This window comes from Cygnus atratus, chromosome 3 (assembly GCF_013377495.2).
Source record: "Cygnus atratus isolate AKBS03 ecotype Queensland, Australia chromosome 3, CAtr_DNAZoo_HiC_assembly, whole genome shotgun sequence".
NCBI lineage: Eukaryota > Metazoa > Chordata > Aves > Anseriformes > Anatidae > Cygnus > Cygnus atratus.
The window spans coordinates 59,139,540-59,153,669 of record NC_066364.1 but is presented as its reverse complement, the minus strand read 5'-3'; the positions used below and the strand labels follow the sequence as shown (position 1 = coordinate 59,153,669).

Genomic DNA, 14,130 nt, shown 5'->3' with positions numbered 1-14,130 from the left:
CTTAATGTAAAGGAACATGGATCAAAAGCCTTAGATCCAAGTTTATATGGAAGGTATGATAAAACATGTGCAAATTGAAATTGATCTCTAGAACAATGTTTAGATTGTTGTTGTAAACGTTCTAATTAGGAAGTGCTACCTGTGAAAAAAAACTTCCAAGTTATTAGACATGTTTTTTTTTTAACCAATCTAAAAGGACTGATAAAGAAAAAAATGCATTAGGAGATATAAAATGCTAATGCTACAGCATTTTACTTATAACACAAATGGAAAAAAATCAGTAGGATCAAGTTATCTAGTTTTGCAATTCAGTCTTTTTGTTAACCATCAGTATGTATTCCACTGTTTCCTTAGAAAAAATAATGCTTACAATTGAATGAAAAATGTAGTTTGAAATAGGTTTCATTATGTGTGATATCTAAAATAAATAAAAATAGAACCAATTATTCGTAATTTGTAGAAAAGGTTCACTACATAAACCTGGAAAACATCTGAAAAGAATAACTATTGATTAAATGCAGTTACTAATATGTGACTTTGAAGAATTTTTTTGAGTAATACTTTGAGTGATGACTATAAAGTTACATATTCACATCACACAATATCACAAAAAAAAAAAACAAACTATCCCAGTTTCTTGTTCACCATAGTGTTTCCAAAACACTGAAGTACACTGTTGTCAAAAGTTTTTATACAAGCATTTTGCATAAAATAGCTTGCTGATTGGAGTTTGAAACAAAATGGAGCTTTATGTAGCTGTGTTGTTTACAGCACTTAAAGCGGCCTTTTTCCTCCACTAATGTCTAAATTCTAGCCTATGAAACTTTGTGAACTCTGTAAGTTATTTGTTAACCTAAGAAGTATGTATCTTTGTACCTATGCTTGGAGGTGCACGCAGGAACCCATGAACTTTAGAAAGAGGCTGCACTACTAAAGGTATAATTGCTATAATTAAGTATAATTTGGCAGTAAAATAGATAACATAATAATAACATGACAGATACTGAGACTGAGCCAGAAAATAATCCTTTTTATCTTGAGAACAACATTTAAACGATATTTCTGCCTATCCTATACTTATAATGTCTGCCTGTAGATATAAAATATCTTTATAAAATAACTACAGGTGGGCATCAGAATTTCCATGTTCCAGATATTGCAGATATAGCACTACTTTCATATCTTCTTTTTTAATTAACCTTTCCTCCCATGTGTTCTTTGAGTAAAAATAAATAAATAAATAAATCTGTTACTTAGATAAAGAATTACAGTCTTCTAAGTTATCTATCTAAGTTAATCTAAGTTATTGTAGCCTGCATAGGCTCGTAGAAGGTCAAGATTGAATTATCAGAGATACTGTGCTAATAACCTAAAATGGACTATGAACAATTTGTGATACATGAATCAACTATAACTATTTTTCCAGGTCTTTGCAAACTGACTTTCAATCTGGATTTGAACTCCTGTACTCTGCTCTAAGCTGTAAATGATAAATGAATGTGCAACAAAATTACATAGGCTCAAGAAAAACAAAATGTTGCTAGCCATAATCCATTTCTATAGAAAATATATTCTATAGGCAGGCATCTTATTCTCAGTAATTATAAAAATCTCTTAAAGACCTACTGCGGCTGAGTGAAGCATTTCTGCCCACCGTAATATTTCTTATTTGTTAAAAAGAAGAAAAAAAAAAAACTTTATCCTACCCAGCTGGACACTGAGGAGTTTCAAGTGGTGTACATGGTTCTTCTACCCAAGGTATTTCACCTAAAATGACAAAAGAAAATACTGAGTTAGCATTACAAAATAATACAAACAACAAATAGTACAACAAAGAAGTTTCCTGGTTGACCTTTTTTTAGAGCTCTTTCTGACACTTTTTGTTTCAATACAGAATTATAGAAAAGTAGGGCTAAAAATACCTTTAGACATCATTTAACGCAACCTATTAGGCCTTTAGACACTGAAAGGACTAATGCTTACAGCTGTAAGTTAAAAACAAAACACACATACTACGCAAACAAGCAAACAAAATGGAGGAAAAACGACTATGAAAGCTTAGCCTAAGTTTTATCTGGCTCTAAAGGGGTAACATTTAACTGTATCCAGGATCGACACCAGAATACTACCTTCTTTTTCTGCAGATTCCACTTATACATTTAGTGATGGCTGCCAGGACTTCCTTTAGCCTTTATTTTTTATTTCCCCCCACCCCGTAAAGAGCCCAAACTCCTTCAGTCTTCCCTTATTGGCCATGGCTTCTGACTTCCAGGTCTTTCTTTCTGTTATCCCTTGAATGCTCTACACCTGCTTCACATATACACTCATTTATGATAATGATCTGCCCATCCCTTTGGAAGAAATAAGGGAAATAAAAGAAGAAGTAAGAAAAGCATGAAAGGAAGGAAAAAAAATAAAGAAAAGAGAAGAAGCAGTGGCTGTTAAAGTTCTTGGCTTACCACAGAAAGCTTCTATCCTAATAAGCATTCAGAGGTGTGGATGTACACTAATCTTAACTAGGTCAGTACTTTCTGCTCAAACAAATTAGCATCTAGCCAAACTCTTGACTGTTTTTAGCTTCCATTTGCAGTTAGGTGACAGATATAATATTGCAGAAGTTGACTTCAATCTCTGCCACCTCACAATATACAGGAGTTCTAATAACAGATAACACGTTTTAAGGCACCAGTATACTCTTCAGATATCATTTCTGTAATCCAATTTTACCAATGATGTTATGTGTTTAGACAGAGTCTGTATGAAATAATCAGGTATAAACAATGACATTCAAAATAAGTAAAACATAAGAAACTCATTTTATAAATTAATTTTTAGTAAAATGAAAGGGGAAGTTTTAATTAGGGCTCATTACTACTACTATAAGTACTTCAGATTCCATGGAGTTTGAAGCAGGAACCATGTCTCCAACTATTTTTTGGGGAAAAAAAATAATTGGCATAATGCTGCAGTATTCAGAACACTCTTTCTTATGAATGAAACTTCTCAAACTTCTCTCCAGAAATCTTCTTCTTCCTAGTCAAAAATACCAAAAGCTTAACCTCAAAACATCTTCATCTTCCAAAATGTAACTATAAGAATCCAGCCTTGAGAAACAAATGTATCGACCTTTATATTTCCAATGTTTGACCAAACATTTATTTCACAGGAACACTTTACATAAAATTTTTCTGACTTCTGATTTACCTTTGCAAATGCTGTTGTAGTTTACACAGCAGTCTTTATTCTGCAAACAGTCATCAGAACAAGAACAGTAACTTCCAGGTAGCCTTTTCTCACCACAACGGAAATTAGTGCATCTCCAAGATCGGGCTGAAAATTATAAGAAAAAGATTACTATTCAGTGCACAGAATGTTATGTAAACTCCTTTGTGTTGAAATCTCCCAAACATACAGAAAAAAAAAAAAGAAAAAAAAAAGTTTTCGTTAAACCACTATTCATATGTCCGACTTGATTTACTTTAAAAGTTTCATGTAAGAGGAAAATTCAAGATTTCTCTTAACACATAAAAACACATAACATGTTGCTGCCATTGAATGGTAACACCAAATCATAGAATAATTCATTTTAGAAAGGTGTTACCAAAGCCATCTTGTTCAATGCCTTCCACCCTTCAAAAATAAATAAATTAATTAATTAATTAAAATGAAAGAAGGCAAGAGATCTTCTTTTTTCTCTCTCTTGTGCATAATTTCCAGCAGATAGAGAAAAAAAAAAAAAAAGATCTAAGGGTCTAAGGGCAGAAGCAGGCAGAAAGTGATAAGGATGAAGAAAAACTGAGCTGCTGCCAAGACAGCATAGGGACTAGCTGGAAAAGAATCTGGACTCGAAGCAGAAATAAACAAATTTCCTGGAAGAACACTGCAAACCTCTGATTCCATTAATTCACAAGTAATCCCCGAGCCTACATAAGGTCAACAATATCCTTTACAGGAACTCCCATTAATTTTCAAAAGGACAAAAAGTTCTGGTGCACAGGCATTGTTTCAGACCCCTAGTCAAAGAAAACCTGTCATTTCATTCACACTGGTCCATAACTTCATCTGGGCCAGGAAACATGCACTGTAAATGCTCTGGTTATCTGTGAAGGAGTTGGCTGTACTGTACTGTTGTGCTGTGCACTGCTGCATTGCATTGTGCTATACGTGAAGCCCATAAAAATTGCTTTAATTAATATTTTTGCCTAAAAAGCATGTCTCTCCATAAGAAAAAAGATGAGGATATAATTTGAGAAAGAGGTGGAAATATTTCATGCTAGGCAGTCTAACAACCTGAATGCAGCATCAACTCAACACCACTGGCTTCCTCCCTCCTCAAGTCAATATATGGCATAGCACGCCCCGAAACCTTTTTCCAGCATGGCCAAAGGACCTTCTGTATATCAGTGTAAATACAAGAACTGATCTTTTTCCAATTAGTACTATGCAATAAAACAGAATAGAATGGAAACCAATGAGCATGGACTGATCAAGAACCTACTTGGCTCCACACAGGCATCTTCATAATCCCAGCAGCAGTTTTGACGCTCTTTGCACCCACTGTCACACTGGCAGCCTGCCACCTCTTTTCGATAGGGCTCGTCACATTTGTGCCTGCAGCTGACTGCAACGAGAAGGCAAGGGATCTCAATGACCAGGCTGCAAAACAGTCCTGTCCCAGCCAGGTCAGCTGAATGGATCATGGACATGGAAAGAAAGGTGATTAATTTTCCAAACCAATTTCCCAAGTCATTTTCCACTGCAGCCGCTAGTGCACAGGTCAGACCAAGCAACACGAGAGTTGTAGGAGGTCCTCTGGATGCTGAAGGTCCTGGGTTTTGTTTTGGTGTGCTCAGCCAGGACCTCTGGCACAGCTGTTTCTGCTACACTTCTCCCCAGAGAGGCGATGCCCAGGTATCCCACCCTCCCACTGGTGTCTCCTCCGCTTATTTCTGGATCCAGGATGCTGAGAGAAGAGGGACTCACACCCTGGGTGTGGGCCAAGGGCTCCCTGAGGGCTCTGCAGCAGCCTCATGTGGGCAGGGGCTGACAGTCCCCAGGCTGAGGTGGTGCCCTGGGCCCTGGGTGGTGGGGGGAGGCCCAGCGGGCTGGGCAGGGCTTATTGGTGCGCTCCGTGGCCTGACCGTATCTCTCCCACCTAATCATTAAAAAGTGCCTTAAAAACCTGCAGGTTTGATTGTTTTGACCCAAAGAAAGAAAAGGGTCCACATAAAGGGCCTTGCACAGGAAATGGAGACGTGCAGTTCCTCACCACAGCTCTGATACCTACAGGCAGGGAGCAAGAGTTCTGCCTCTGGGACATCCAAGGGCAACTCCAACTCTCCAAACATCACCTGCAGCTCCACACGAACCACGATGAGCCTTGTGTCTGCAATCTCTGTGCTGCAGAAGTACTGTCTGAACCACCCTGAGCACCTACATTCCTAGTGTTCCCATCTACCCACAGTTATATAGCGATAAGTATAACTACTCAGATTTGCTGGTGCAATCCTATTATAGTTGCCAAAAGGTTCATGCTTGTGCAAGGTGTACTGCCTACAAAAATCAGGCTTTAATATCCACTATGTATGGATATGGAGCTATGAGCTAAAATTGCATTTTTTTCATGCTAGTCAGCTTGTTTCACATGTAGAAAGTTCACAAGTTGTACTTTGCTCTTCATGTGCATACAATAGCAATAATCATTCATTCAAGAAAGCTAGGCAAATAATTAGAATAAAAATATGTAATGAGCATACATGGATCTGTGAAAAGAAACATACAAATGGAAACAAGTAATAAAAGGTTGTATTCCATGTTCTGCCAAGGAAAAGCTGTGATTTTTCACAAATGTTTATAAACATATGCAAACATTTTTGCTTCATTTTTAGTCTCTAAAGTATTTCATTTAATTTTCCCTCTACTCCCCAATTTCCTCTATTTCCCCCAATTGTTCCATTGGCTTTAGAACAACTCAGAGTTGTTCAGATGGTCTACCTGAGTTAAAATGATATAGAATATACACGGTGAGTCTAAGTCAGAAGAAACATAAAACTTTTCCTCTGTCTGAAGCAGAACTGTTCATACTCCTAACAATCTGCAATCTATACCTCTAATTTCTTTACAATATTTACAAAACTGCGTGAGTTCTGTTAAGTTAGTATGTTACTTCATACTTCAGAATGCTACTTCATCTTTCTTAAGTAGATCTGGTTATAAAGGTAGCAAACAAAGTTTAGCAGTCCCTATTTAGGATTGCTCTGTAACATCTGCAGTCAGAGACACAAACACTCTCGTTCAGTGCCATCTTTCACCTTGCATTCACTTTCCACAACAATGATCAAGTTCCTCAGGTAAATGTCATTAAAGACTCATGTGGTAGGTATCTACATATTTTACACAGAAAGTTGTAATGCAACACGTGCCATCAAACAGTAATTACAACTCCATTTCATCCTGCTAGAATTGAGTGATTGAATGAGTAAAGAGTTGATGTAGGTAAATATGTTTGATACATGTTGATTAGGAGTGAGATAGATACTGTCCTTTCTTGAACGCCTCCAGTATGAGATTATTATTGTTTTGATTCTAAGTGAGGTGTTATAACTCTCCGTGTGATGTCTATTTGTTCTGATCCTGCTTGACCCTGACATCAATATGCTATTCCATTTTTTCAAATTATAAGATAACATTCCACAAAATCAAAGCATTATACCTTTTTTACCACAGATTTGCAGAAATTGATGATTTCACAGAAAATTCATGATCAGTTTTAGCCACCTGAACTATGCCAAATGCACCTGAATTATGAATCTTGAAGGTGGTCCAATGGTATCTCTTTTACAGAACATGTTGCTGAAATAATTGCAATGTATTATATATAATAAGAATGTCCTATCTCAAATTTTCTGAAAATATTATTAAGATAAAAATACCAAAGCTGTTGTGAACTAGATTTAACACTTCTAGAGTGAGAAGCAAGGCATTCAGTGGTTTAGGATAGGTTTTCAAGTATAATTATGTGTACAGATTTTATACAATCCAACTTGAAAAATGCAAGAACTTTATTTTCATAGGTGGTAGGTTGTTACAGAACATTTATACTTTATAAAAGAGGGTTTGCTGAAGGCCGTTAGCAGATCTAGCTTAAGTTGTAATTATACTGGAAGTATCATAAACATACCTTGCTCCTGGGCTCCACGGTTTAGTCCAAGTCCCAAACCTAGTCCCAGCGACACAACCACCAAAGCAACTAGCAGAAACTGTCACACAAACACACAAAAATTAAAGTTCATAATTGTGATAAACTGTTATGTTTATTAGGAATTAACTATATGACATGGGAAGCACAGAAATAATAATCTTGTGAACTGTTTGTAAGGCAACGCCTAAATACTGCACTTTTAACCTAGGGCCGGTCCTATCTTGTAACTGAGGAATTCTTTGATAGGGAAAAGATAGTAGAAAGTAATGACTGTATTCACCTGTTTTGCAAATTCTTAATCTATGTAAAGAGAAGGAAATCCCCACCTTTCTCAACCCCAAAGCCTTTTTTATAGTTTCTGTACTTTCCTGAAATGCCCACAGGGGTTTCTTAAAAAACTCAGCTGGACTGAGGCTGCAAGCATCAAGTTTTCATCCACTAGCCAGTTTCTTTTAATGAGTAAGACATCATATTAGTGAGGTTAGAGAAAACTGGAAATGAACAAGCAGCCCAAGGAAAATGCGTGATAGAAAGTCACATAATGGTTGGGAGACTGGGGAGGAGCTGAGGAAACCTTTATCAGCTTAACAAACACTCTAGATGTGCTGGCTAAAAGGCATAGTGAAAAACGACAACTCTCTATATTACAGCGTATCCATTTTTTACTTAGGCAGTAACAGGAAGGAAAATGCCTGTCAGAGAAAAGAACCATAAAACAATCCAGCTTACTTCCTGCTTTTGTCTCAGAGCCTAATTCTGTCTCCTGCCGCTTCCAGCAACCATCAGGCACTAGCAAATACTGAGATTCAAAACGGAGTAGAAATGAGAGCAGCTTACCCTCATACTTTTCATTACTGTAATAGAGCCTCTAGGGAAGCACCCTAGGCTTTTCATCACTGCCCATGCTGCCCCAATACTTCACCAAATGGCACCAGCAGAGAGTGCTGCCCTCTTCTCAGGTGAGGGGTGGGTGTACGCTTTGGCCACAGGGCAGCTCCACTCCAGGACACAGCCTAAATGCGCATCATTCCTACCTGCAGACTGGGAAGATCAACCTTACTTGCTCCCTGCTGCTCACTCCCTGGTTTTTGGACAGGAGAAATACCCCAGCAGTAGGAATGGAAATGGAATTGGTGAGAGAAATGGGTAAAAGAGACTGGTGGGAAAAGCATGAATTGGAAGGATTGCCCAAAGTGGCAGAAGAGTCTCTTGAAGAGTCTCTTGAAGAGAGACCCCAGGTGCGAAGGTAGCGGTTTAATGTCACATCCAGTCAAGCAGGACTGAGAATTAGCAGTCACATCTGGGCTAGAACACCTGCCTCTTTCTGGATGGGGAGCACAATTCTTCCAATGTACTGTAATTGGTTTTGTTTCCTGAGCACAGACCAGACCAATCCCCAGGGCTTGCAACCTTCATCTAAAAGTTCACTCTGGTTTTACCCTCCATTTTCTTACAAACTTATATTTGTAATTGAAGTAAATAGGCAATACTAAATTTAAAGGATAGCTACTACAGCAACTAAATGTTCCCACTGCTGCAAGTCAGTAGAGAGCTGAAGTAAAAACCAAAAACTCATGTTTAACAGGTATAGACACAAGGTATTGCATTTTATTACCAAATTTACACAAAGGCCCTTGATTTTGGGACATTGATCCTTAAGGTAAAATAACATCAGTAGCACCTATTCAAATCCTCAGACTTTCTACTGCTAACTTCTACGTCTAAATTCATGACTAGGGCTTCTTATTCATAAAAAAGTTGTCCCTAATGCATATTCTCTGACTGTCCTCTGGAGGACCTACTAGGTAGTGTGACTACTCACTGAGCACACAAGTCTCCATCTGAACTTTCAGGAAAAAGTTACCAAGGAAGTAGTTCATTCATGTAGTTTCTCAAAAACATAAATCAATTGTTTAGAATATTAACAGCTGACACCTCCAATATCGAGATTTTGTTTCTTATAAAGGCAAGCATTTGAAAACCATTGCATTTGGAAAAACGAATATTTTATGATACTTAAACTTCTCAGTTTACTCTCCTAAGTACCTTTTGAAAGTACTGTTTACTTTCCTTCCCGGTTAAACATTCTTCTTACACTGTTTCTTGATTAAATTATTTTTATTGAAGACTTAAGGAAAACAATGTCTGTTATTTTCACTTCTCTTTTTTTCTCCATTTCCAAAATTTCTTGTATATTTTATGCAATACTTGCATAATGCAGCATTAAATAGGAACTTGCATTATGTGACATTGTTCTGATGACATAATGCTGAAGAATATCACAACCTGCCTCTCTTTTTCATGGGGCTGTTTTCAAAATTAAGTTTTTAGTCTTTTGAAAGTCATTACCTGTCATTTTCAGTAAATTCCAATTCTAGATGCAAGAGCTTGTGTAAACACACACACATATGTATGTATAAATATATATATAAATTTAATATTTGTTTCATTTATGGTCAGAAACAGAAGCCTAAAATGTGTACCAGTTCAAACAAAAGATTTCAAAAATGTAGAAAAAAAACCAAACAACACGCATTCTTATCTACAAGGTAGTTGAATGACTCTTAAAGCCCTGGGGAAGAAGGAAAGGGTTGGCACAGTATTTGAGACGTGAGAATGACAATACTGGATGAAATGGTTCATTCATCTTTTCCTGTACCTTGCTTTGGGAGTGATTTTCATCAATGCCTTGCCTACATACTCTTTTTTATTAATGACAAATCCAAAGACACAAAAGAATAAGCAAAAAGGAACTGGGGATGCATTGGCCACAAACAAATGTATAAAATAGTATACTGAAGCACTGTCTGCTGTGCAAAAGATCTATCAGTTTATCATAGCAAAAGAAAAAGTCTAATTAATTGCCAGGAAATATATATATATATATAAACACACATATACATATATACATATATGTATATTTGACAGTATTAAACTGCTGGATAAGTACCACAAGAACTTCAGAAATCTGCCAGAGAAATTAGTACCTTTGTGCTGTAGAACTTTAGGCTCCAATTACCAAGCTACCCTGAATCATTACATTAATACAACAAAACTAGTAAAAAGTCTACAGATTTGAAAATTGTAAAGTTTCTACAGTTCTGAAAGGAAAAAAAAAAAAAAAAAAAAAAGAGTAGCAGCCCTGAAGAACAGCGCCTACTTACAGCACAGATTATCTTGTATTTCTGTAGTGTTTTTTTCTTCACATACTGTGATGGTTGTAACATCATGTCATCCAAATGTCTGCCTTGATGCATGTCTAGTTCATCGCGAGGATTCATTTTGCCGAGGTCTGCCTCTCAGTTGTGCGTATGCTGTGCTCCTTTGGCTCCCCAGCTGGGTTAGCTGCAGCTAAGAGGCTGCTTCTGCTTCAAGTGTGTGTGTACTTTGCTCAAAGGTTTCTAATGTGGTCTTAGCTTTTACATTGGTGATAGGTTTGCAGGAAGCCAAAGTAAGCAGGAAAACTACTCAGCAAGGTCAAAGGCTGAAAAGAAATATTCACGCAGAGAGAACTGTTTTGCCACATTTCAAGATAAAGATGGCAATAGATAAACTGTAGATTAGGAATAATATGTTGCTAAGCAATAACTTGCAAAAACTACACAACTTTGACTACTCAACTATTTGTTAAAAGCCTGTCATCCAGAGTATTTCTTGACTTCACAGAAAGCGTCTGGGATTCTGTTAAATACGTTAAATAAAACCAATACCTAAGTAGATGGATAGCTTCTGCTCTATGTTACATCTATGTTTTGAGTTCCATTCCCTTATTTAGCACCAGAGGATTCCTCCCATTGAGTTTCAATCCATTTTTGTCATAGACTTCTTTCAGTCTGCTACACTTTTTTTTTTTTTCCAGTAGTGGTAGATGCACTCATTAAAGACAAACGGTATACAGCCAAATCAAATTCAATAAAAACAAAATTTAAATACATTTTGAAATGTATTCCTCATTCAGTTTGGTGGTTAATGGGAGGTCTGTTTGTTATGGAAATGTATAGCCTTCATAGCCTCCCAGGATTGAGAATCAGGGTTCTTGAATCATAACCTATTGTAATTACTCAAATTTTTATCCAATTCTAAAGTTGAGTACCACATGAGTCATAATTTAAAACAAATTTATAACATTTATTATAAAAAACAAATGCAAAACATAGAACCATATGAGCTGCTATGAAGAAAATTAGCTCTATCCCAGCCAGCCCAAACCAACACGATCTCCACACCTTATTATCTGCCATTTACGTTATGCTTATGTCTCACACTATTCAATACATCCTCATTTAACCACCGCGTCCCTGCCCATCCTTTGATATATACACAGATACCATTCTCTTAGTCTGTGGTTCACCTTTGTAAAATGTTCCTGAAATGTCCATGGACATATCTTCATGACTTGGGTTCCAGCTGTTATGGTGGTCACAGGACAGGAGAGGGGGTGTGATGTTACTGGCTGCCAAAGCCAGCTCAAGCTGGGTCACTGCTGCACTTGCGTGGCTTTTTGTGAAGCTCATTCTTCATCGGTTTGAGTGGTTCCCGCTGCAGTACTTCCTACAACACGCAACTCAAATCATGGGTTACAACTTAAGGGTCTATCCATTCCAGTCTTCACCCTTTGTCCCTTTGGAGCAGACTATCAGACTTATCTTTGCAACAGACTCCTCACTCTTGCCCGTGCTCCTAACCAAGGGTTGCAATTCCTGTAGGGGTAGTGCTGCAGTGTGGACTTACTCGGAAGGCACAAGTCCCTCTGACTTGAGACGCTGCAGTTGCAGCCTGTCCATTAGCAGCACAGGAAAAAACAGCAATGCCCTGGCAATTTGCCAGCCCAGGGACATGGCCTTTGCTGTTATCAAAATGTTCCCAGGCACAGCAAAACATGATGCTAAGTGCAGCAAATAGCAGCAGCTAACAAGCACTAGACTCCGATACAGAGAAGCAAGCAAGACCTGTAGCAAGCACAGAAACCTGCCAATGAATAGCTGAACAGTGTAACAGCTATAAATTAGGTCTAGGACATTCCAATCAAATCTGTTATTATCTTGAGCGCCACTAGCCCCAGGTTGGGTGCCAAAAAGCACTCTGGTGGGTTAACCCCTGTAGGCAGCCAAGCCCCACCCAGGCACTTGGTCCCTCCCTCCCAGAGGGATGGAGGAGAGAACTGCAGGGGTAGAAAAACAATAAAACCCATGGGCTGAGCTAGAGTCAGTTTAATAGGTAAAATAAAGCTGCATGCACAAGCAGAGCAAAACAAGAAGATAGAACTTGTTTGCTGTCCTCGTATAACAATTGTGAGAATTAAATTGTGTTTTTTGCAATAGAAAATACTACTAACCTTGCATATTTGAAAGTGATTGCGCAGGCATAACAGTGGGGGGTATGTTAGGCAGATAAGGGGACAGTGGAAGGTCCCACTGTCCCAAAATATGGAGGATGGCTAAGAAAAACAAGACAAGCAGTTGTGGAATCAGCAAAAACAAAACAAACAACCAAAAAAAGATCACAGTCCCCTCCAGTAATGAGAGAAGAAGAAAAAAGGGGGGAAATGAGAAATTATAGGTTGCTCAAATAAAATTGTACATATATGGTATAGGAACAAGCATCGAGTAGGTTGTGAGCCTGTAGTACTCAGCCAGTGAGGAAACAGGGAAGGAGTCGAGTGTTGGGTAATAGGGGATATAAGGTTATGATACACTTCTGCTGTGGGCTCCTGCTGTTGCAGTTGTGAATAAAAATGCTGCTTCACTGAGATCCTCGCCTGAGCCTGTGTTATTGGCTGCAGATTGTTTCTCACATATAATGTTGCTTGTCAAAATGTTTGCTTGCTTTTTTATATATTTAAAGTCATTTTGTACGGTGTATTTCCTCTTCTGTCACTGGAATTACAGGGTCATTTCTTTCTCATGCAAATGTTTCTTTTCTTCCTTGTTTGGTCAGGCTTACAGCTCCATTTTACTTAACACACAGAATCTGCCACGGCCTCATTCCTTGGCAGAGACAACTACGTGTAATCCCAGCCCTTAAGACGTGTACTGTTCTTCCTCTTTGACGCTTGGGTCCCTTACAGAAGGCACGACGACCTTTACTTAGACCTGACTTGCTCAAGTAATGGCCCTGACTTGGGCCTCAGCTCTACCTCAGGGACCAGGTTCTCTGCCATAGGTAGGATCATATGTAGTTCAGTTTTATTAAAATGAGACGAATATGGCGGTTTCACGCTGATGGACTCCTAAACTCCACCACATCGTCCTTCTGCTCCCCTTCCTCAATACAACATGGGCAGAAAATATGATATAAAAAAATGGGGCTGAGATAAGGACAGGGAAATCACTGACCAATTACTATCACAGGCAAAACAAACTCAGTGTGGGAGATTAATATAATTTGCTGCCTATTGCTAACAGACTAGAGCAGTAAGACACTAAAGCAAGCTACAAAGATCTTTCCCCCCATCCACCCTCTTCCACCTCCTCCCCAAGTAGCACAGGGAATGGGTGCTGCGGTCAGTCCCTGACGCTTCGTTCCCGCCGCTCCCTCACGGTCCCTCTCTGCCCCTGCTCCACGCGGGGTCCCTCCCACGGGATGCCGTCCTGCCCGAACTGAGCCTGCGGGGGCTGCCCACAGCCAGCAGCTCTCCAGGAACTGCTCCCACACGGCTCCGTACCACGGGGTCCATCCCCCAGGAGCAAACTGCTCCAGCACGGGTCCCCCACGGGTGGGCGGCAGCTCCCCCCAGTCCCCCTGCTCCTGCGTGGGCTCCTCTCCACGGGCTGCAGCTCCGGCCCGGGGCCTGCTCCTGCGGGGGCTCTCCATGGGCCGCAGCCTCCTCCAGGCCACATCCACCTGCTCCACCGGGGGCTCCTCCAGGGGCTGCAGCGTGGAGATCTGCTCCGTGTGGGACCCATGGGCTGCAGGGGGACAGCCTGCTC

The 14,130-nt window shown here is 39.2% G+C and overlaps 1 protein-coding gene across 1 annotated transcript in view; it reads right to left on the bottom strand.

Annotated features, from left to right (window-relative positions):
- The window catches only part of ENPP3 (ectonucleotide pyrophosphatase/phosphodiesterase 3), a 42,049-nt gene extending 31,567 nt beyond the window's left edge, over positions 1–10,482 (bottom strand). Inside the window, exons 1-5 of the mRNA XM_035538516.2 lie at positions 10,366–10,482; positions 7,181–7,259; positions 4,499–4,621; positions 3,205–3,330; positions 1,707–1,767 (exon numbers count right to left, since the gene is read on the bottom strand). Of these exons, the coding sequence (XP_035394409.1) occupies positions 1,707–1,767; positions 3,205–3,330; positions 4,499–4,621; positions 7,181–7,259; positions 10,366–10,482 (506 nt within the window). The remainder of the gene's footprint in view (positions 1–1,706; positions 1,768–3,204; positions 3,331–4,498; positions 4,622–7,180; positions 7,260–10,365) is intronic.
- Between the last annotated feature and the right edge of the window lie 3,648 nt (positions 10,483–14,130).